Raw genomic sequence first — 25,102 nt, forward strand, 5'->3', positions numbered from 1 at the left:
CTTGGAGAAATCAGTTCTGAAGAAATTATTCTGAACTCAACATGTGGTGCTTCTTGTGATCAATAACTCCTTTATTGCTACAGTGGCTTTGCTCCTTATGGATTCCATCACCTGCGAATTTGGAACATGTCCAGGAGGGTGATGTGACTCAAGAGGTTCAAGTTCAAATCCTGCCCTCCCCATGTAGAGCTATGGATTTGTCCTCCTCTCTTGAAGGGTCTCAGGCATATTCAACCTGAGGTAGTATCAAATATTTCTGGTGGCTCCCACCTGTGAATTTCCCTGGGTCTGTGGTTCCTTTCTCCAGTGGGAGAGTCCCTGGAAGAAAACAGAACAATGCTTTGTCTTATACAGTATTTCAATACATGAAGCTGAGTCTGGTTTCTCTCATCTCCTTAGCCATCCATGTGCCAGGCACATCTCTGGAACCTCCATCTTCCCCACTCAACAACTGAATAGAATAACTCAGCCAGTTGATGTCATCCAGCATCTGTCACTGGTGTTGATGCAGGAGGTGTCTCAATGAAGGGAGGAAAATCTCTTGAACTTGCCAAGTGGGTTCTTGGCTTTGCACAGGAAAGAATTCAAGCATGAGCCAATGAGCGACAAAAAGCTTATTGAGACAGAAACAGACAATAAATCCTATGTCATAGACAGAGTAGGGTCCTCTCCTGAGCAGGAAGGGGAACTCCTTATGAGGCAATGGTAATACTTTTAAATGTTCAAAAACCCTGTTGGGAAACAGCGTACATGACCAGCATTGTCTTGTGGTCAGGCCATGAGGTAACTTGCATTGGCCCACCCCTCTTATACATAACAATTAAAAATGCTGGACAAAATATAATAGACGCCACTTTGTGAAGGCACTGAAGAGTTCAGGAGAAAGTGGAGAGAAATCAGAAAATGAAGGGAAGTCAAGACATGGAAGAAGGGAAGAACACTTGGTGAATTGCCATTTTTGTGAATTTTCATCTGAGGACAGGGCTTAATTGGTACCACATGGTTTAGCTAAATATCAGATAGAAATCATCAGTTTTACTGATAGAGAAATCAAAATACAAAGTTTGGGGCACCACTGTTTCTGAAAGTGTGTGTGGAGGGGAGAGGTGGGTAGAAATTGAGAAAAATAAGAGCTGTGGAGGAATAGCCTCAAATTCTGCACAAAAACCTGGATGACTACTTAATTACCCATGTATAGAGCCAATTCCAAGCATTCCATCTAAGGCTAAAAGAATTGTCAGAGAATAGAGGAAATCAGAATTAAGTTGTCATAAGTTTAAAATAATTGGTTATAAGATGTTGTTTACAAGCCTGATGGTAACCTCAAATTTAAAAACCTACAACAGATACACAAAAAATAAAAATCAAGAAATTAAAACATAATGCCAGAGAAAAATTACATTTATAAAAAGGAAAACAGGAAGGAAGACAGAAAGGAAGAAAGAGAGGACCACAAAACAACCAGAAATCAAATAACAATATAGCAGTAGTAAGACCATACCTATTAATAATGACATTGAATGTAAATGGACTAAACTCTCAGATCAAAAGGCATAGAGTGGTAGAATAGATTTAAAAAACAAGACCCAACTATATACTGCTTACAAGAAATTCACTTCACCTCCAAAGACACAGATCGAAAATAAAGGGATGGAAAAAGATATTCCATGTAAATGGAAACTAAAAAAGAGCAAGAGAAGCTATATTTAGGTCATATAAAATAGATTTCAAGACAAAAACTGTAAAAAGAGACAAAAAAGTTCATTCTACAATGATAATGGAGTCAATTTAGCAAGAGGATATAACACTTGTAAATATATATGCACCCAACCCCAGAGCACCCAGATATATAAAGCAAATGTTATTAGAGCTAAATAATAGCTAGAGACCTCAACCCCCTACTTTAAGCCTTGGACAGATTTTTCAGACAAAATATCAACAAAGAAACATCAAACTTAATCTGCATTATAGACCAAATGAACCTATAGATATTTACAGAACATTTCATCCAAAAGCTTTAGAATACACATTCTTCTCAGCACATGGGTCATTCTCAAAGATAGACTGTATGCTAGGTAACGAAACAATTCTCAAAAAATTCAAAAGGGCTGAAATCATATCAAGCATCTTCTCTGACCACAATGGAATAAAACTAGAAATCAATAACAAGAGGAACATTGGACACTATAGAAACATATGGAAATTAAACAATATGCTCCTGAATGATGAGTAGGTCAATGACAAAGTTAAGAAGGAAATTTAGAAATTTCTTGGAACAAATGAAAATGGAAACACAACATACCAATACCTATGGTATACAGCAAAAACAATACTAAGAGGAAAGTTTATAGCAATAAGTGCCTACATCAAAAAAAAAAAAAAGAAAAACTTCAAAATAACCGAACAATGCATCTTAAAGAACTAGAAAAACAAGAGCAGACCAAACCCAAAATTAATGGAATAAGAGAAATAATAAAGACCAGAGCAGGATTCTGGGAGGCGGAAGTGGGAGGATTGCTTGAGATCAGGAGTTCAAGGCCAGCCTGAGCAAAACCAAGACCCTGTCTTTATTAAAAATAGAAAAAATTGGCCAGGTGCGGTGGCTCATGCCTGTAATCCTAGCACTCTGGGAGGCTAAGGCAGGAGGATTGCTCGAGGTCAGGAGTTCAAGACCAGCCTGAGCAAAAGTGAGACCCCATCTCTACTAAAAATAGAAATAAATTATATGGACAACTAAAAATATATATAGAAAAAATTAGCTGGGCATGGTGGCGCATGCCTGTAGTCCCATCTACTCAGGAGGCTGAGGCAGTAGAATAGCTTAAGCCCAGGAGTTTGAGATTGCTGTGAGCTAGGCTGACGCCATGGCACTCACTCTAGCCCGGGAAACAAAGCGAGACTCTGTCTCAAAAAAAAAAAAAAAAATAGAAAAAATTACCCAGGGATCGTGGTGTGCGTGTGTAGTCTCAGCTACTTGGGAGGCTGAGGCAGGAGAACTGCTTGAGCCTGGGAGTTTGAGGTTGCTGTGAACTAGGCTGATGCCATGGCACTCTAGCTCAGGTGACAGAGTAACACTCTGTCTCAGAATAATAATAATACTAATAATAATAATAGCAGAGCAGAAATAAATGAAATTGAAACAAAAAATTACAAAAGATTAATGAAACAAAAAGTTGGTTTTTGGAAAGATAAACAAAATTGACAAACCTTTAGTTATACTCACTAAGAAAAAATGAGAAAAGACCCAAATAAGTAAAATCAGAGATTAAAAATGAAACATTACTAATGATACTACAGAAATTCAAAGGATTATTAAAGACTACTATGAACAACTATATGCCAATCAATTGGAAAACCTAGATGAAATGGATAAATTCCCAGACACATACAACCTGCTGGGATTGAACCATGAAGAAATCCAAAACCTAAATAGACCAATAACAAGTAATGATATCAAAGCCATAACAAAAAGCCTCTTATCAAAGAAAAGCCTAGGACCTGATGTCTTTGGTGCTGAATTCTGCCAAACATTTAATGAAGAACCAATACCAATCCCACTCAAACTATTCCAAAAAATTGAGAAGGAAGGAATACAGTTAAACTCATTCTATGAGGCCAGTATTACCCTGATACCAAAACCCAGAGAAATACACACACAAAAAAGAAAACTGCGGGCCAATATCTCTGATGAACATAGATGCAAAAATCCTCAACCAAATAGTATTAATAGCAAACTGAATTCAACAACACATTAAAAGGATCATTCATCATGACCAAGTGGGATTCATCCTAGGGATACAAAGATGGTTTAACATATGCAAATCAATCAATGTGATAAATCATATCAACAAATGAAGGACAAAACTCATATGATCATTTCAATTGATGCTGAAAAAGCATTCAATAAAATTCAACTCCCTTCATGATAAAAACTTTCAAAAAACTGGGCATAGAAAGACTATACCTCAACACAACAAAAGCCATATATGACAGAACCCACAGTTAGTATCATACTGAATGGGAAAAACTGAAAGCCTTTCCTCTAAGATCTGGAAAAAGACAAGGATGCTCACTTTCACCACTGTTATTAAACATAGTACTGGAAGTCCTTGCTAGCACAATTAGACAACACAAATAAATAAAGTTATCCAAATTGGAAAATACAAAGTCAAATTATCTTTATTTGCAGATGATATGATCTTATATTTAAAGAAACCTAAAGATTTCACCAAAAAAGTATTGGAACTTATAAATAAATTCAGTAAAGTTGCAGGATACAAAATCAACATACAAAAATCAGTAGCATTTCTGTATGTCAACAGTGAACAATCTGAAAAAGAAACCAAGAAAGTAATCCCATTTACAATAGCTACAAAGAAAATAAAATACCTAGGAATAAAATTAACCAGAGAAGTGATAAATCTCTACAATCAAAACTACAAAACATTGATGAAAGAAATTAAAGAGGATGCTGGAAAAAAATGGAAAGATATTCCATGTTCATGAATAGGAAGAATCAATATTGTTAAAATGTCCATACTAACCAAAGCCATCTACAGAGTCAATGTAATCTGTGTCAAAATACCAATCACATTATTCACAGAAATTTTTTAAAAATCCTAAAATGTGTATGGCACCACAAAAGACTCAGAATAGCCAAAGCCACCCTCAGCAAAAAGAATAGAACTGAAGGAATTACACTACCTGACTTCAAATTATGCTACCGAGCTATAGTAACCAAAACAGCATGGTACTGGCATAAAAACAGATACATAGACCAATGGAACAGAAGACAAAACCCAGAAATAAATTCACGCCTCTGCAGTGAACCCATTTTTGACAAATGTGCCAAAAACAGACACTGGGGAAAGGACATTCTCTTCAATAAATGGTGCTAAGAAAACTGGATATTCATATGCAGAAGAATGAAACTAGGACCCCTACATCTTATCATATCCAAAAAATCAAATCAAAATGGATTACAAACTTAAATATAAGACCTGAATCTGTGAAACTACTAAAAGACAACATTGGGGAAATGCTCCAGGACAACGATTTCTTGAGTAATACATTAAAAGCACAGGCAACTGAAGCAAAAATGGATACATGGGATCACATCAAGATAAAAAGCTTCTGCACAGCAAAGGAAATAATCAACAAAGGAAAAAGACAACCCACAGAATGGGAGAAAATATTTGTAAACTACCTATCTGGCAAGGGATTAATATCTAGAATATATAAGGAGCTCAAACAACTCAGTAGGAAGAATATCCAATAATCTGATTACAAATGGGCAAAAGATCTGAATAGACATTCCCCAAAAGAAGATATACAAATGGACAACAGGTATATGCAAAAATGCTAAACATCATTAGTCATCAGAGAAATGCAAATCAGAACTACAATGAGATATCATCTCACTCAGTTAAAATGGCTTTCATCCAAAAGACAGGCAATAACGAATGCTGGTGAGGATGTGGAAAAAGCCGGACCCTCATATGCTGTTAGTGGGCATGTAAATTAGGACAGCCACTAATGGAGAACAGTATGGAGATTCCTCAAAAAACTACAAATAGAACTACCATATCATCCAGCAATCCCATTGTTAGGTATATAACCAAAAGAAAGGAAATCAGTATATCAAAGAGATATCTGCACTCCCATGTTTATTGCAGCACTATTCACAGTAGACAAGGTATGGAATCAGCCTAGGTATCCATCAACAAACGAATGAATAAAGAAAATGTGGTACAGACACACAATGAAATATTATTCAGCCATAAAAAGGATGAAATGCTGTTATCTGCAATAACATGAATGGAACTGAAGGACATTATGTTCAGTTAAATAAGCTAAGCACAGAAAGGCAAATTTTGCATGTTCTCACTCATATGTGGGAACTAAAAATTAAAACAATTATTTTCATGGATGGAGATAGAGAATAGAATGATGGCTACCAGAGGTCGGGAAGGATAGTTGGAGCAGGGGATAAAGTGGGAATGGTTACTGGTTGCAAAAATATAGTTAGAATGAATAAGATCTAGTATTTGATAGCACAACAGGATGACCATAGTCAACAATAAGTTATTGTATATTCTAAAATAACTAAAAGAGTGGAATTGGAATGTTCCTAACACAAAAAAAAGATAAATGCTTGAGGTGATGGGTATCCCAATTGCCCTGATTTGGTTATTATACTTTGTATGCCTGTATCAAAACATCACATGTACCCCATAAATATATACAAATATTATATACTCATAATAATTAAAAATAAAAAATTTTAAAATAAAAATGCAAAGAAGTGGTTACTATAAAGCCAATATAATAATCAATTATGGCAGGAAGGAGAAAGTTGTGATCAAGATGAGGCACATAGGGGACTTATAGGGTGACACAATTTTATTATGTTTCTTGACCTAGTAATGTTTGCCCAATAATAATTCATTAAGCCGTATATTTGGTTTGTGGGTTTTGATTTTCTATATTTCATTTTAGATTTAAGATATTTTAAAAAATAAACAAAAATATCACTCATAATAAAGTAAAAAATAAAATAGGAGTAAATTAAATATGTGCAAGACCTTTGCCCTTAAAACTACATATATTTAGACCTAAATAAATAAAAGATATACCATGTTAATGAATGAAAGACTCAATATAGATACATCATAGTCAAACTGCTGAACTCTCCCACTTAATTTATAGATTCAATGCAATGTTAATCATCATCCCAGTAGGCCTTTTGTAAATAATGAAAATCTGATTCTAAAATTTATAGAAATGCAAAGCCAATATGAAGCAATCTTAGAAAAGAAGAAAAAAGTTGTACCTGACTTCATACAATGGAATACTAGTTAGTAATAAAAAGGGATTGTAGTGAATTCTTATAATTTTATGTTGCCTCAGCATCCATCTTGAATGTAGGTTTGACTCTCATACCAGAAGCAAGGTTTAGTCCCTCTTGACACAATTTCAAATTCTCTGCCTCATCCCAGTTCCTTAATGTGACCAATCCAGATATCCACCTTATATAACTGCCTCCTGGTGACCACCTCTCTAGGGAACAGCTGGATACAATCTACTTGACTCACCCTCTGACCCCCATACCCCACATGGGCTGAGCAGACATGCCACAAGGATCACCTCTCAGTCATAGTGTGACTCCATGGACCTTATGCTTGCTTGCTCTAAATCCATCAGTTAGAACTCCCTGTAGGAAACCTGCTTAGGAATGACCTGGACCCCATAGGTCCCTCACTCTCTCTCTCTCTTGCTCTCCACTGGCTCCCTCTCTTCCAGATGCCTCCTGCCCTCTCCTGTCTGGAATCTGGGATCAGCTTCTGTTACTTAACATGTTTTGTTGAGTTGCCTCCTCTATATCTCACCTGACCAACACACATCAGCCTAACTTCTTTCCAGGTCAGGGCTTTCTTAAGAGTGGCTGTCTTGGTAGGAATAAATTGGGCAAAGGCCAGACAAGAGACACAAGGGCATCTGCCAGTATGAGTAAGTTTCCTGTGAGAAGGACACCTGGTCACAGGTCGGACACTTAGGCATTAAGCCGTCAGCTGGGATACTGTAAACATCCACGACCAAATCCCTGGAGCTGCAGCAGGGCAGGACTGAAGTTTATAGCTATTCTCCAGAGAGAGAGACCTCAAGACCAAACTGAAGGGAAATACAAACAGGGATGATCTGCTAAATCATGTAACAACAGAGATGAATCTCAAGAACGTTCTGAGTCAAGAGTTGCACAAAAGAATACTACTGCATGATTCTTCTATTAATATGATGTTTATGAAAAGGTAGACATAAAGGTGAAAATGCTATAACAATAGGGGTGCTCTGGACAGAGTGGTATTGGGGAATGATGAGGAAGGAGCATGAGAAAACTCTGTGGTGATAGAAATATTCTATGGCTGGATTGGGTTTAGGTTATGTGAGTGTATACCTTTGTCTAAATTCATAGGATGATACACTTAAGATTTGTGCATTTCACTGTAAGTAAATTTTGCCCAAAAAAGTGAATATCTGTATGCCTATCTAAATGTATAGACTTGTTATAATGACTGCTATTGGTAAGCCACAAATTTGTCTAATAAGCTTTCTAGCAGCCTCAATATTAAAGGAAAGTATGTTCTGTTGGTGGCTTGTTCTTATACTTGGTTACTTTTTCTTTGCCCCTAAATATTTAATAGTGAACAGGTCCTCTCACCAGCAGGTCATCTGAGTGCCCAAGGTCATTCCTTGTGCCACTTGGACCAATGGCAGAGACTGTTTTTCCAGGATGGCTTTGGGTGATGATTTCATCATATATTTACTGTTTATATGTGCCACTGTCTCAGTGGCTTTGAGACTTAACTATTAATCAAGACAGACAGTCTAAAACTGGTCCACAAGAGTAAAGAACTATTCCCCAAAGCATGCTTGGGCCTTAGGGTGTCCTTGAGTGGTGATGTGGGCAGAAGTGGGAGGACTCTTCATACTGACTGGTGTTCACTGGGTGGGTGAATGGATGTTTAGGAGGGAAGTCAATGAACCTGCTGTCCTGAAGAAAATGTTTCAGAGCTGGTAGAGTATTCCAAGATTTATGAGACAAAAAAAATTAAAGATGTAAACTTCTTTTCCATAAAAGAAAGGTAAGCAGAACTCTAGTTTATCTGTTAATATCTGACATATCTGTCCTGATTGGGACAGGCATTTATCAATTCAGGAAGCTTTCAGGGAGCAATGACCTCCATCAGTGAGGCTCGTGGGAAGAGAGAAAGAACACACAGATGTTTCTCAAAGGACGACTATTCTGCAAGGATCACCTAAGACATTAGAATTTACTGTAGACCCAAGATGTGTAATTGTAGAGACTCCTGTCAGTAGTCATAGAAAGAAAGGAAGCGAGGAAGAAGCTAATCATGACACAAAGTGTTTTCAGTTCAGGAGTGAGATTTGGAGTAAGGCCAGGAAATAGAGCTCACTATTCATCATTTTGATCTCTGTTCCTTGCCATTGTGATCATAAAGACTAACTTGTCTATGGAAAATGAAGGATGTAGTTGAAAGAACTATTGATAAATAATATCACCACTGAGTTTCCATCCAGAATGAAAATAATAGAATATGGCTGAATTCTGGACATAAATTAGACAAACTAAGTGGGATTAGAATATCAAGTTCAAGCTCATGATTCACCAGGAAGCCTAATGGCATTGGATCTTGAGAATGGATACTACTACCAGATCCTTGAAGCTGAAAAGAGTTATGAAACCACGTATTTGAGCACACACATTACGCACATGGATGTGTGACTAGAGCTATGCGCATAGACACACAGAGAGAAAATCGATAAGACAAGTTGGTTTCCAGCATTCAGAACAAAATTGGACATCCCAGAGAATGAAGCTTTTAGAGTTCAGAGCAGAAAGAGTTCTGTGGGCAGGAGTTGCCATGGAAAGTTTCCTGGAAGAAATGGTCCTTTGCTAGGTAAGCCAAAAAGATCTCTGACACATTGACAAGAACACGGTGTTCGAGCAGGCAGTGGAAGGACTGTTATGCTTAGTTCAGGTGGTTATCTTCAGTGTAACTGAGCATATCTATAATGATTTATTGTCTTTCTATCTCTGAAGGGCTGATACACAAAAGAGGAAGTGATCATGTCCTGTGTGGCCAAGGGCTGAGCACCCAGGACAGAAGTGCAGGGAAACAGGTAGGCTTTGGTGCAGAAGGAGGAAAACCTTCCTGACCATTAATGTACTCTGCCAATAGGGAAGCAGTTTGAGGAAGTAGAGGGCTCCCTGTTACTGGGCCACTTTTTTCTAGATGTGTAACCTCTTTCATTCCCTGGCTTCTTCCTCACAGCTCATAACCATACTGTATGTATTAGTTGTTTATTGTTGCATAATAGACAACTCCAAAATTTAGTGTCTTAAAGCAACACAAAGGTGTTGTCTCATATTTTCTGTAGGTCAAGATCTGATCATAGATTAGCTAGATCCTCTGTTTCAGGGTCTTTCACAAGGCTACACTTAAGATGTTGGCTAGGACTGGGATCTCATCTGAAGTCTCAACTGGGTAAGGGTTTACTTCCAAGCTCACTTATATGGTTGGCAAGATTCAGTGCCTATGGTTATGGACTGAAGACCTCAGGTCTTCATTGTCTGTTGGCCAGAGACCTCCCTCAGTTCCTTGCCACACTTGTCTCTCCAGTCTCACAGCTTGCTTCATCAAAGCCAGCAAGAGAGTGTGTTCTTTTGGTTAGAAGTAAATACTCAAGGGAAAGGGATTACACAAGGCCATGAATACCAGGAGGCAAGAATAACTGGGGCCATCTTAGATGTTGCCTGTTATGCTCTAGATTCCACCAACACAGGATGTCTTCCCAGAATGCAATGCTGTACTTCCTGTTCCATGATGCTTTTCAAACTAATGACTTGTTGAGTCTGTAGCAGAAATACACAAGCCCAAGACCTGTGCCAAGCTCTGTCCCCAAGATGGTTTTTCCCTTCCTCCCATCCCTTGCCTGTATCTGCATGTGTAAATTCTCCCTCATTGATCAAGCCTGGCCAGGAACTGCCTCCTCCTTGAAGTCTCCCAAGGTTCTATTTTGAAGTTCTCCCAAGTGTTTACAGACATGCCCTTGAGTACTTGATTTAGAATCATTGTGCCCACAGCTCCTGGTTCCATAATGCCATGCACAAAGGGCATTCCTAAATGATTTTTAGCTCTTCAGCTTCTTTTCAAGAATTTCTACCAATTTTAAGTTTGCAGAAATTTAAGCAAGACATGAAAATGCTTCTCCTAATGTCTTTCAATGGTCTAAGTGTGGAAAGTTCCAATAGGAACAAAGGAAGGAGGAAAAGAAGTCTTCCTAGAGTGCTTTTAGCATAATTGGATCTTGGGGACATTGTCCCAGAAGTATAAAAAGTTCCCTGAATTTGTACAATTCTACTTCCAAACTTTTAATCACTTCAGGGAGCACAATAGTCCCAATGACAGAACTGATTTCCATTTGCCTTTTACACATACTGGTTGTTCATTCCGAAATTTTGCCGAAAACAGAGAACCGAGACAGAGTGGGAAGAACTAGCTTTCACTCCTTTCTTCAAATCAGAGGTGGTCGTCTCAACCTGGGTCTTTCAAAACAGTGTTTCTATTTCTGGCCCACACACTGTTCCTAAGCCACACAGACCCTTTCTCAGTAGGTTCCTGATAAAGGTAAGTGAGGGTTATTATAAGAGTAATACTTAGACTTTTATTAACACAGTAACATTTCTAACTTCTGACTTGATTTTCCACGGGGGTTGGGGCTTGAGAAGGGAAGAAATGAAGCAATTTCAGTGATATCATAAAGATTGAGGGCCATGAAGGACCCATTCTTCTTGGGTCAGAAAAATCTAAATAATAAGAAGCCTGTGAAACTTTTCAATCTTAAGTATTGGTCTCACCTAACATCAGAGACTCCCTCAGAAATGAGGTGGTCTCAGGGTTTCAGAGCTTCTTCTGATGACGTTCCACAAACTCAGGCAATTCCAGGGGAGGCTGAACCACCATCATGTGAATGAGAGAAACTTAGAAACTGCTGGCTTGGTTCAGTATGAAGAATTTTCTGATACTTCAGAGCTCTGCAAATACAGAGTGGGCTGTTGGGGAATATAATGAGCTCTTCATCACTAGAAGAGATCAAGCTGAAACTGGAAAGCCATGTATCAGTGTTGCACAGAAGAGGATCTGGAATGGGAGGGAGGGTTGGACCAGATTATTTGGGGAGCATAATCAGTGTCAGGGTCAGAGTCTGGATGACATATCTAACAGCTGAGCCAAAGGCCCAAGAACCCTCATATCCACTGATTTCTGTGTGAACACTCACCCAGAGGGAAGGAGACCCAGTAGAATGACAAGAAGAAAAGCACTGCTTTAGTTACCAAAGAGAAATAGATTTCCAGAAGTTGTGAGCCACTACAGGTTTCTGGGGCCATCCCTCTGTTTGTCTTCATGGAACATAAGACAAACAGGGAATATATTTGATCTAAATCCTTGTTCCTCATGGAAATTGTCATATGTACATATTGGTTGATCGATAAGTATTTTGGTGGATGGATGTTCAGACATAAATGGATGGATAGATGGATGCATGAATGGATTTATGAGTGGATGGATGAATGGATGGATGGATGGATGGATGGATGGATGGATGGATGGATGGGTGAGTTGATGGATGTATAAATGTATGGATGGATGGATAGAAAACCCTGGGGCTGGTGTTGCCCATGAGAAAGAAGATCTTGGGAACAACAGCTGTATGTTTTCTATGAGAATTATCTGGAGAGAGGAAGTAGTTATCAGGTGAGGATTCACAACAAATTATGTCACTGGTATCTGGCACAAAGTGAGGGGAACATGGAGCAAACTTGAAGTCACTTTTCTGATGAAAGTTGAATGAGATGAATTGCCAGGTAGCATATAGTACCACTGAAATGAATGTGTTACATGTCTTTGTTGCTGATCAAATGCGTTAAATTATCAAAGTCATCATTTTAAATCTTGTACATTTGGTGTCCTGTGGCCCCAAAATAATTTCTGATTTTCTTGCTCCTTTTTCTTCCAAAGAAATAAATATTATGGGCTTTCAAAACTGTTTTTTAATCGTGTAGCCAGACTGGGACTCCAGACCAGACACCCTGGTCCTATACAAGGCAAAGAATGTTGAGTGTGGACCTCTGAGTATTTTCTTCAGTTGCCAGAGGAGATACACCATGGAAAGTGCCAACCAGACAGCCTCTGTGACAGAGTTTGTTCTTCTGGGCCTGTCTGCCCACCCAAAGCTGGAGAAAACATTCTTCGTGCTCATCCTGCTGATGTACCTGGTGGTCCTGCTGGGCAACGGGGTCCTCATCCTGGTGACCATCCTCAACTCCCACCTGCACACACCCATGTACTTCTTCCTGGGGAACCTCTCCTTCCTGGACATCTGCTACACAACCTCCTCAGTCCCCCTCATCCTTGACAGCTTCCTGACCCCTAGAAAAACCATCTCCTTCTCAGCCTGTACAGTACAGATGTTCCTCTCCTTTGCCATGGGAGCCACAGAGTGTGTACTCCTGGGCATGATGGCATTTGATCGCTATGCGGCCATCTGCAACCCCCTTAGGTACCCTGAGGTCATGAGCAAGGCTGCCTACGTGCCCATGGCTGCCGGCTCCTGGATAGCAGGAAGTACTGCCTCCATGGTTCAAACATCCCTTGCGATGAAACTGCCCTTCTGTGGGGACAACGTCATCAACCACTTCACCTGTGAGATCCTTGCTGTCCTGAAGTTGGCCTGTGCCGACATCTCTGTCAATGTGATCAGCATGGGGGTGACAAATGTGATCTTCCTGGGGGTCCCAGTCCTGTTCATCTCTTTCTCCTATGTCTTCATCATTGCCACCATCCTGAGAATCCCCTCAGCTGAGGGGAGGAAAAAGGCCTTCTCCACCTGCTCTGCCCACCTCACAGTCGTGGTCGTCTTCTACGGGACCATCCTCTTCATGTACGGGAAGCCCAAGTCTAAGGACCCACTGGGGGTAGACAAGCAGGACCTTGCAGACAAGCTCATCTCCCTCTTCTATGGGGTGGTGACCCCCATGGTGAACCCTGTCATCTACAGCCTGAGGAACAAGGACGTGAAGGCTGCCATGAGGCACCTGGTATTTCAGAAATGCTTCACCCATTGATGTTTGGAGGACAGATGTACCCATAGTTCTGTGTCTCTTGACTGTTGTCACGCATGAGCCTCAGGATAGAGTGTCCCCTGAAGAAGATACAAGTGAAGAGTGATTACCAGAAAATTAACTTACTCATGTAATGGAGCACTTTAGCTGTGATTGGATAGATTATCATGATGAAACCTAAAACCTGGTGGGAGCATGGCTGAGGGGATGGAAATAGAAACACTGCTGAAAAAATGGGTGATTTTCATGATCTTCAACTGTTCAAGTCTGAGTTCACCTTTGTGAGCAGATTGCTCCTCTGGTTTGGGAAAAACAGCTTAGTGTACCTTTGTGTTACAAAAAAGTAAAGCCAAGCTTCTACTCTTGAAAGGACTTACTGATGACAGTGTGGGACAAAACGTCATTATAAAATAATATAAAAAATTATCTTCTTTGTACATAAAATGGCATGTCTTCAAGTATTTCTCAGTAGGGCTGAGACTGGGGATGAGAATGAAGTTGGCCTTTTCCTTCCCCTGGGACTCAGAGGGGTTGGGACCAGGTAGAAAGCATGTGGTCATTTCCTTTGACACAAGTAAGCTGGATCCTAGAACATCCGTGTGGAGAATCCTAACCTGGGAGACTCATAGCTGGTATATATTATAGTTTTAAGCTTGGTTTTTCTATCCTCAGTAAGTCTTGTTTAAGTATATGGTCTGGCCCTGTGGTCCGGGGAGTGACGGGAGAGACTGCTGGGGGAGGAGCAGGGTGCGGCACCACAGCGTCTGAGGGAAGGGAGCCAGGACGGTGACAGGGGACCTGGCTGACTGCCGAGTCAGGAAACACAAAGGCAGAGCCAGCTCTCCGGGCAGCTGAGGACAGGTCCAGAGTAAAATGGGTGGGATCTCAGCCAGCAGAGACACAAAAAGCGGCAAAAATATTGTAATGGAGAGAACTATTAGTTCTTGAGGCAACTAGATGATTATTTTTTCCTCAGAGTCAAAATTCCTAACAAAGACGTATGCTCTCTGCCTGCCCTGCTTGGGTACCCCAGGTTCCTCCTGTCTGAGACGCGGCCAGCCACTCTCTGCAGCCCCTCAGCACTCAGCTGCCCACACTGGGCAGAAACATGGACCCTGAGTTGCTGCCTCTGTGACCCCCTTAACCAGTCTCTGGGCTGCAGGAGCCCAGGGCATGCTGTCTCACCATGTCAAACCCCATATCATCTGTCCCAGCCTGGTGTGAATTTGCTTTTCTCTTTGAGCACAGAGCCCGTCTGTACCCTCTTAGCTCACTACACAGAGGACAGCATCAACTCTGGATAAATTCCAACTTTTATAAACCAAGAATTGACTTTAAAATGAAATATCCTGGCAGAGCAAAATTTCTTTTCAACACACTTCATTTTACTAGTTTTGACTTAGAGATCTGTGCCTAGTTCTCCACCCAGATCCTTCCACAGGACTGAGGGACATGTTCCTCCAGCTGCTGGAAGTGCCACCAGCAGACACCCTGCAGCTGTCGGTCCTCTTTGGGAATTAGCTAACAAGGGCTCTTAGCAGGAGTGGGCTGACTCACCCAAGGGCAAGTCCCCTTCCTGGGGATAGCCTATATCCACTGGCTGATTGATGAAAGGATATAAATGTCACCCCACACTTCAGGACAACTCTGAATGGCCATCCCCGTGCCAAGTTCCCCACAGGGTTGGCTGAAGCCTTTGTTGAGACTGCATCACTGCCCCGTATCTCTCTCTGCCCAGTGCTGCTTCCTTCCCTCCTACAAGTTGATCCCAAGGGCACGCCCTAATAAACTGCCTTGCACCCTAATCTCTGTCTCAGAGTCTACTTCCTGGAGAACCAAACTGTGGCACCATGCAAACCCTAATGCCCAAGCAACACTATGTTCTCTTTTCAGAATCCGTGGACACTGGCAGTACCTAATAAAACTCAGGTGAAATAGTTGGGTGAGGCAGTACAGTGTTGTGTTAGCATCAGAAGCTTTGGAACTGGCCTTGGTCAGATTCCAGCCCCCTTATTTACCATGGTTGTAAACTTACAGGTTGTTTTATACTGTATAATAGATAACTTCTCTGAAATCTGGCCACACCCAACACCCTGCCCACCCCTCCAGTTCAGTGCTTCCCAATCTTTGTCTTGTCATGAAGCCCAGAGCAGATAATGGGATGTGTATGGCACCTGGGTAAGTGGATGAGCCTCCTGCTCATGGCTGAGGGCAATTCATCTGGGGCTTAGGTCACTACAGGTCCTGCTTAGTGACTCTAGGACGACTCTGAGCTTGGCACATCCGTAGCCTGTGGCACACTAGCTAGAAAGTTCTGCGTGAGGCAGAATGTCTCTTCCCTTAGCATCTGCTGAGAGGACCGTCATGTGCTTTCCTCTGGCCACAGAAAATTGGAGACTTGACCCAAACTGGGCTCATCATATTTCTCTCCAAGGAATCTGGAATTTGGATATAGAGACACCTCTTAGTTGGCACAGTGCTCTTAGACCATGTAAAGCCAGGACTAGCGTGGCTGTGCCTAGCGAGGAGGAGGAAGTGGGTCTGTGGATGGGGATGAGGAAGCCAATGCACAGAGTGAGCCACACCCACGTGTGAAACAGAAACACAGGCTGCAGTACGTGCGCTAAGACTCGGAGAAGTCCTTTTTTCCCCCACGAGAATGTTTAAGCCTATAGAAAAGTAGAGAGAATAATGCTCAGCTTTTCATCTCCCAGATCTAGTGACAATCTGCTCGTAGCCAATCTTGTCCATCCATATGTCTGTGGATTATTTCTCCCTCTCCTCAATTATTTTGAAGCAAATCTCAGATGATCATAGCATTTTAACTTTAAATATTTAAGTATTTATATCCAAAAACGGATATAAAGTACTCTTGTAAAATATAAATAAATTACCATGATCATACATACAATGTGAAAATAATTCCTTCATATCATCAATTATCCAGCATTTGTATTTCCAGAAATGTCTTATACATGCTTTAATTATTTCAATTTGTTTAATTGAACCAGGATCCAAATAAGATCATACATTATGATTAGTCTCTTTTAATCTATATTTCTCTCCTTTTCTCTCTCTCCCTCTCCCTCTCTCTTTCCCTCTCCCTCTGTTCCTCCTCCCACCCCTTTTAAATTAGATTTTTTGAAAGGAATAGTTTCCTACCATGGGAAACTGCAAAATTTACCCCAGTCTAATTTTACTGATTGCAGTTCTATGGTGTCTGTCTCTATGTTTCCCATAAATTGTTGATTAGATCTGGACACTGGAGAGTTTTTTTATTTTAGTGGAGTTAGGAGCTCATGGCTCCTGAGACCTTTTGTGTGGCCTTAGTGTCTTTGATGACGTCCCTGCTTTCTGGTATGTCAAGATATTATAGACTCAATGTTCACACTTCCCCTCCAGACCTGGAAACAACTATTTCCTCTAAAGACCTCATCTCCTTTAGTGGGGGCTATATTTGGAAGTCATAATCTGGGTGCTAGGTCTCCTGTTGAGTTTGTCATGGCTTCTAGGCCTTTTCAGTGGAAAGAGCTAGGAAAGAAAAATATTTATACACATATTTGAATTGTATGTATCCATGTATGATGTATGATGAATAAATATATATTTAGATTTAGATCAAATACATAATTCATACATACATAAAATTTGAATTAAGAGCTACAGAATTTTTACCTAACCACATTGATTTTATTCCTGTATCCCCTTCTTCCATGTACTTACTATCTCCTCATTCCAGAAAAATTTGGAGATGGCTTAAAATTACACAAACATAGTAAGATGTCAGGAGCTAACATAGAGCACAGCTCTGTAAAGAACAGAAGTGAGTCAGGCTATCCGGCATCGTGTGCCTCGGCTCCTGTGTGCCTGGGAGGAGTGGGGCCAATCATAACAGCCGAGGTGAGGGTGTGGGCTGTGGGTTCTCCTCTTCCACTTATTCCCGAGCTTCCCACGGGAGACCCAAGTCTGTGAGTGTGGAACTAGGGGCAGTGAGCTGGGGGAGAATTGCAAGAGAAACACAAGTAGGGAGGGAAAGACCCAAAAGCGGAAACTCAGGGTATCTTGCAGCTCAGGGATGACTTAAATCTTGGCGAGACCACTCACAGATCCCTGCTCACCAGGGGGTAACTTCTGGCAAAGAAGGGCACGTGCTGGGTGTTGTGGCTCATGCCTATAATCTCAGCACTTTGGGATGCCAGTGTGGGAGGATTGCATGAGGCCAGGAGTTCAAGACCAGCCTGGGCATCATAGGGAGATACCCCCTCTGTACAAAAAAAATTTTTTTAATTAGCTGGGCATGATGGGATGTACCTGTAGTCCTAGCTACTAGGGAGGCTGAGGCAGGAATTTCTGCACTTGAGCCCAGGAATGTGAGGCTGCAGTGAGCTGTGACTGCACCACTGCACTCCAGCCTGGGTGAGACAGTGAGACCCTGTCTCCAAAAAAATAAAAAAATAAAAATTAAAAAAAACAACGAGAGAAGGGCATGTGATTCATACAATAAGGAAGCTGGAAGATCTCCTCTGAATAGCACCAAAATTCCTGAATTTGGTACCTCTACTCTGTTCAAAATAGATGTTTCCAATGTGTAAGAGCCACTTAGAAAAATGAAGTTTGTTAACTATATGGAAGCGTGGAGCCATAGCCAGAAGCTACAAATCCGGGGTCCATGGTCTCCAAGATTTAAAAGTCATGCTTTCTTACAATTTAAACTGTTTTTATTTATTTATAAAGCATATAGATGTTCTGCTGTGCCAATATGTTATAGATATTTATAATGTTTACAAAAATAGAGATTCAAAAAGATAGGATAAAGATAAAATAAGATTATTTTTAAAAAGAGCTAACATGAAACAAAATCAGAAGAAAACAAAGGTAGGACAAAATTTTATTCGTTAATTCATTCAGCAACTATGTATTAAGTGCCTACGGTGAGCCAGGCCCTGTTTCTACACTAAAGATACATCTGTGAACAACACAGAAAACAATCCCTACCTCTGTGAAACTTACATTCTAGCAGGAGGGAAAAAGGCAATAAACAAATAAATAGGATGTTAGAAATTTAGGACTGAGGCATAAAGGATGACTGAACACATGGGTCTAATTTTGCTCCCTCCTGAAAGCCACAAAAATTATAGTAAAGGTTTTTCTGTTTTCTTTCTTTCGCTCTCCCTTTCTTTCTTTTCCTTCCTTCTTTTCTTTTCTTTTCTTTTCTTTTCTTTTCTTTTCTTTTCTTTTCTTTTCTTTTCTTTTCTTTTTTCTTTTCTTTTCTTTTTTCCTTTCTCTTTCTCTCTCTCTCTTTCTTTCTCTCTTCCTCTCTCTCTTTCTTTCTTTCAACAAAGTCTACAAGGTTAAGGAGAAGACAGGAGATATCAACAGTGATAACAGTGTTAGGTAGGGATCAAATCTGCAGGTGGTGGGTGCAGGCTAGGAGGGTGGTTCCTAGGGGTGGAGAAGCTGGGGACCAATCAGAGGAAAGGACTGCAGGAAAATGCAGAACACCTAATAATCATTTGGTAATATCCCACACCTCCTGTAAGCCCTCCCCCGGACCAGGCCAATAAAAGGAAACCACCTGGGAGTGCTCAACATCTTTCTCCACTCATGGAGACTGACCCATTCCTCTCTCTAGAATGCATTTTCACTTTGGGTAGCTTCCTTCTTTACTTTCACTTTCTATAGTTTCTTTCTTTTCTGTAATAAACCGTCTGCGTGAGATTGCTTCATATTTGTGATCACTCTGTCATCGGCTCAACTTGGTACCAGCACTCACTCTTGACACTGGGAACCGAGAACTTGGTACCAGCACTCACTCTTGACACTGGGAACCGAGGACCAGGGAACATGGAGATAGACCTAACAACAGTTTGAAAGTGGGAAGCAGATGGACTAGTGATAATTTCCATAGCAGATCTGATAGAGCCAAGTCTCAAGCCAGACTAGGTGTCTTACCCCATTTTCTTCTGCCACTATGACAGAATACCTGAGACTCAGTAATTTATAAATAATAGAAGTCTATTTGGCTCACAGGTCGGGAGGCTGGGAAGCCCAAGAACGTGGTGCTGGCATCTGGTGAAGGCCTTGGTGCTGCATCATCCCATGGCAGAAGGTGGAAGGTCAAGTGAGCATATGAAACAAAGAGAGAAAGGGGCCCAACTCCTGCAATAACTAATCCAGTCCCACAATAATGGCATGAATCCATTCATGAAGGCAGAGTCCTCATGGTCTAATCACCTCTTAAAGGCCCCACCTCTCAACTCTGTTACGATGGCAATTAAATTTCAAGTTTTAGGCCGGGCGCGGTGGGTCACACCTGTAATCCTAGCCCTCTGGGAAGCCAAGGCGGGTGGATCGCTTGAGGTCAAGACCAACCTGAGTGAGACCCTGTCTCTACTAAAAATAGAAATAAAAAATTATCTGGACAACTAAAAATATATATAGAAAAAATTAGCCGGGCATGGTGGCGCATGCCTGTAGTCCCAGCTACTCAGGAGGCTGAGGCAGTAGGATCGCTTAAGCCCAGGAGTTTGAGGTTGCTGTGAGCTAGGCTGACGCCACGGCACTCACTCTAGCCCGGGCAACAAAGTGAGACTCTGTCTCAAAAAAAAAAAAAAAAAATTCAAGTTTTGGAGTGGACATTTAAATCATAGTACTGGACAGCAACTGGTTTTATAGCACAGAGGAACTCACTATGCCAGGTACCTCTAGGACCAGGGGTAAAGAGGTACTGCTAGCAAAGGAAGACTAGGTGACAAATAAGTAAGAAACAGAGTCCCTACACACCTTCATTCATTCCATGACATTAGTCAACTATCCCTTGCACACCCCAACAAAAGTTTTATTCTCTGGAAAGGGTAAAACCATGGCTGTCTGCACTGACAGACAACAGGCACAGTTGGGAGCATGAGTACTGTACCCTTTCAGGAAATAAAAAAAAACAATTATCACAAAAGATCAAGAATCAGAATGGCCTCTGACTTTGTACCAGCAGTTCCTTTAAATTCAGAAGGAAGGTGATGTCCAATAAATTCCTTGAATTCCATACCCTACTGTGATGGTCAATTTTATGTGTCAACTTGATGAGGCCATGCAGTGTCTGGATATTTGGTCAAACATTATTCTGGATATGTCTGTGAGGGTGTTTCTGGATGAGATTAACATTTGAATCTGTAGATTGTGTAAAGCAGATTGCCTTCCCTAATGTGGTGGGCCTCGTCTAATCAGTTGAAGGTTTGAATACAGCAAAAAGGACGAATAAGAGGGAACTCCTCCTGCCTTTGAGCTGGGACATTAGTTTTTTCGCTAGCCCTTGTACTGGAACTGTACCATCAGCTGTCTTGGATGTCCAGCTTACCGACTGCAAATCTTGGGACTTGGCCTCCATAATTGTGTGAGCCATTTCCTTATAATAAAAACACACGTGCACACACACACACACCCCAACCAATTGGTTCTCTTTCTCTGGAGAACCCTGACTAATATACCCACCAAATTATCAGTCATTTATGGGGGTTGAATAAAAATATGTTCAGACACATGAGATCTCAAAAACCTATATACAATATACCCTTTCTCAGAAAGCTATTTAAGAATGTGCTCCCCCAAATGAGAAATTGAAGCAAGAAGTGGGAAGAATTTGATAAAAAACAGGAGTTCCAAACCATAAGAGAAGGGTAAGGAGTCCCTGGACTATGAAGGGAGAGCCCAGCCCAGCACCTGTATGCCCCACAGAGAAGGCAGCCAGCCCAGAGGGAAGCCCTGTGACCCCGGAGATGGGAGTGTGAAGGGCTCTCATCTGTAGACCTTGCTGCCTACGGAGATTAACCTGAGGACAGAATGCCCCAGACAGCCCGGCGCACATTCTTCCCTGTACTTGGCTTATCTTGACCAGGCATTGATAAAATTCCCTCTTCTCTCCCTGTACCTCATTGCTTGGCTAGCTGAGGGCACTCATTCCACAGAGTATTCTGCCTTGACCTGTTTCCAAGAGTGGGAAGTGGGTCACAGTGAGATCTTAGAAGCAGAAAACACAAAACAACCCCCTCGCTGTGTGATATTTCTGCCAGATGTCTGGTACCTGGCCACACTACAGCCCTGTCCGACTTACACAGAGGGGGCTATTAAAAACCAGGAGCTTATATTCTCAGGTGAGTCTCCCCCCATATAGTGGCATTTTTTTCATTTCCTTAAAAAGTTAGGTTTGCAATTTGTTATTAAATTTTTCAAAATGGAACAATACATTGTACACTGATACATTCATAGGTGGAAAACTATGAAGGAAATCAAGGGAATACTTTCTACTGCTGCATAACAAACTACCCCCAAATTAGCCCAATTATTATTTCACAGTTCTGGAAGTGAGAAGTCAGGTGAGCTAGGCTGGGCTCTGAGAAAAAGTTCTCTTCCAAGCTCTCTAATGCTTTCCAGCAGCTCAGCAGAATGGGTAGAAAGAGAGGGAAGGAGAAAGAATTTCTGGGGGGACTTCAGAATAATTGGATCATGGGGACATAATCCCAGATGTATAAAAAGTTTCTTAACTTTGTCACTTGGATTTCTAAACTTTAAATCACTTTAGGGACTAGAATAATCCCCATAGCAGAGTGGGATTTAAATGGCTTTGTACGTGCAATGAACGGTCCTTTGTTGATTTTACCCAAACACAGAACAAAGACGAGAGAACTTCCACCCATTTCAGGTACTAACTCTGTTGGCTGCTGCTTTTTGACCAGATTGGCTATTTTTGGCTTCTGGACTCTTCCCAGACCTCGAGAAGTGATCCAAATCAACAAATTGACAAAAAAAAAAAAAAAAAAGGTAAGAGAGCACTTTAAAAAGATTATATAAACCTTAGTGGGTTCAGTACCACCCCTGGCTGCATCCCTGGTGACTAAGTGGCATAGGGGGATTTTGAAGGAAAGAGAAAGGGATGCCTCAGTCGTGCAACAGTCCTAAGAATGAGAAATCCATGAGATTGTTCAGTCCCTGGGATGGAATATCTCTGATAATAATCTATTCCAAAGTAAACTTTTGGGAAACTGAGGCCCAGAGAGGCAAAAAGACTTAATGATTCCCAAGAATTGAGTGATTGGCGGAATGCTCCAGAAGAGTTTGGCAAGTGAGTGAGTGAATGGAAGAATGAATGAATGCCTGGGTTACTGGAGAATGTGAGAGAGAACAGAGAAGAGGAGGAAGACAGTGCTCCCAGCAGGGGATGTCAAGAGTCGAGGGTGAAGAGCACCAGTTTCCTCCCCCACTCCTGGACCCCAAGAGGAAAAACATACAAATGGAGCAGATTATTTCTTGCCAAAATTGAATAAAATGAATCATCCACACATAACTTGAAGTAAATGTGTGATCCTGTCTTGAATGTGACTTGGAAAATTAAATCTAATCAGTTGACATTTCAGACTTCTCTATAGGGTGGCCAAATACCACCAAGTAGATTTTGATCAAATTCCCTGCATTTTATTTAGAACAAAATAGAGAACTCCTCAGATCGTCAGTGCTATTCTCCAATTGCTCAGCAAGGTGGGACTTCCTTCCTGGCTTTTTAGGCACTTTAGGCACCAGAGAATCATGGAGCTGGTCTTCTGAGTCTTGCAAGTGACATAGGAAACACCATGGTCAGGTCCAACCAGACCTCCCCTGTGATGGGGTTCATTCTCCTGGGCCTGTCTGCCCACCCAAAGCTAGAGAAGACATTCTTCGTGCTCATCCTGTCAATGTACCTGGTGGTCCTGCTGGGCAACGGGGTCCTCATCCTGGTGACCATCCTTGACTCCCGCCTGCACACACCCATGTACTTCTTCCTGGGGAACCTCTCCTTCCTGGACATCTGCTACACAACCTCCTCAGTCCCCCTCATCCTTGACAGCTTCCTGACCCCTAGAAAAACCATCTCCTTCTCAGCCTGTGCTGTGCAGATGTTCCTCTCCTTTGCCATGGGGGCCACAGAGTGTGTGCTCCTGGGCATGATGGCATTTGATCGCTATGCGGCCATCTGCAACCCCCTTAGGTACCCTGAGGTCATGAGCAAGGCTGCCTACGTGCCCATGGCTGCCGGCTCCTGGGTGGCTGGAAGCATCACTGCCATGGTGCAGACATCCCTGGCAATGCGACTGCCCTTCTGTGGGGACAATGTCATCAACCACTTCACCTGTGAGATCCTGGCTGTCCTGAAGTTGGCTTGTGCTGACATCTCTGTCAATGTGATTAGCATGGCAGTGGCAAATGTGATCTTCCTGGGAGTCCCAGTCCTGTTCATTTCTTTCTCCTATGTCTTCATCCTTGCCACCATCCTGAGGATCCCCTCAGCTGAGGGGAGGAAAAAGGCCTTCTCCACCTGCTCTGCCCACCTCACAGTCGTGGTTGTCTTCTACGGGACCATCCTCTTCATGTACGGGAAGCCCAAGTCTAAGGGCCCACTGGGGGCAGACAAGCAGGACCTTGCAGACAAGCTCATCTCCCTCTTCTATGGGGTGGTGACCCCCATGGTGAACCCTGTCATCTACAGCCTGAGGAACAAGGACGTGAAGGCTGCCATGAGGCATCTGGTATTTCAGAGACAGTTCACCCGGTGATGGTGGAGGGGTCCTGATGGTTCTGTGCTCCCTGACTGCTCCCACCTGGGGGTCCCAGAGAATAAAAGGAAGGACCAGCTTCAGGAGGACCCAGGTAAACCCCATTACACCGAATCTCACTACATAGAAGGGCTCTGTGTGAACAAGAAGCATTTAATGCAGCTCCGCAAAACTATATTCTTGTTTGTCTAGCCTCATAGTTCTCATTTTCTGTGGTGGATACTGAACAAATTGATGTCAAGAAAAAGTAATTCTTCAAATTTTTATTGGTGAACTAATCAAAAGCTCTGGTCTGTAGGTCTTCAATTCAATTGCTCCTTGGCTGCTGTCTTGAACATATTTGAATGAGTCTTTCCTTTTATGTTATCTTTCAAATGCTTTCTACTCCATATTAAATAACAGTAACATTTTAAATTTTCTCCTCATTGTTTCTTTCTCCTTGTTGTCATATTAATTCTTAATTTTTCTGAATTTTTCTCTCTTCACGTCTCCATAATTTACCTGTAGCTTTATCTTTCTCTTGTCCTTATTCAGGGTCCTCACCAGAAAATCATTCATGCTCTTGGAGAAGAGAGGGGAGCGAGGAATGTGTGGCAAAACTGACACAAGGGTGAAAGGTTCAGGCCTTTCCCCCCCACTTTTTGAAGATGTTGTCCATCCCTGGGTTCTGTCCCTACCTACCAGTGGCCTCCCATGGCCATCAGAGTAATGTGAAACTGGGATATGTCGAGGAGGAGCAAATGAATTCTATTAACCACCTGACCGGGCCTGACCAAGTATGCAGCCAAGTGGCAGCCACCACTTGTTTTTCCACCTA

At 41.7% G+C, this 25,102-nt stretch overlaps 2 protein-coding genes across 2 annotated transcripts; both read left to right on the top strand.

Annotated features, from left to right (window-relative positions):
* Positions 1-12,600: 12,600 nt before the first annotated feature.
* LOC123646140 (olfactory receptor 13C7) lies at positions 12,601-13,723 on the top strand. Its single transcript, XM_045562824.1, has one exon. It carries the CDS (start codon positions 12,749-12,751, stop codon positions 13,706-13,708), a length of 960 nt encoding a protein of 319 aa, XP_045418780.1. The 5' UTR covers positions 12,601-12,748; the 3' UTR covers positions 13,709-13,723.
* A 9,516-nt stretch (positions 13,724-23,239) lies between these two features.
* LOC123646142 (olfactory receptor 13C7-like) lies at positions 23,240-24,323 on the top strand. The gene has a single exon (XM_045562826.1). It carries the CDS (start codon positions 23,326-23,328, stop codon positions 24,283-24,285), a length of 960 nt encoding a protein of 319 aa, XP_045418782.1. The 5' UTR covers positions 23,240-23,325; the 3' UTR covers positions 24,286-24,323.
* The last annotated feature ends 779 nt before the right edge of the window (positions 24,324-25,102 follow it).

The sequence above is a fragment of the Lemur catta genome, chromosome 10 (genome assembly GCF_020740605.2).
Source record: "Lemur catta isolate mLemCat1 chromosome 10, mLemCat1.pri, whole genome shotgun sequence".
Classification (NCBI taxonomy): Eukaryota; Metazoa; Chordata; class Mammalia; order Primates; family Lemuridae; genus Lemur; species Lemur catta.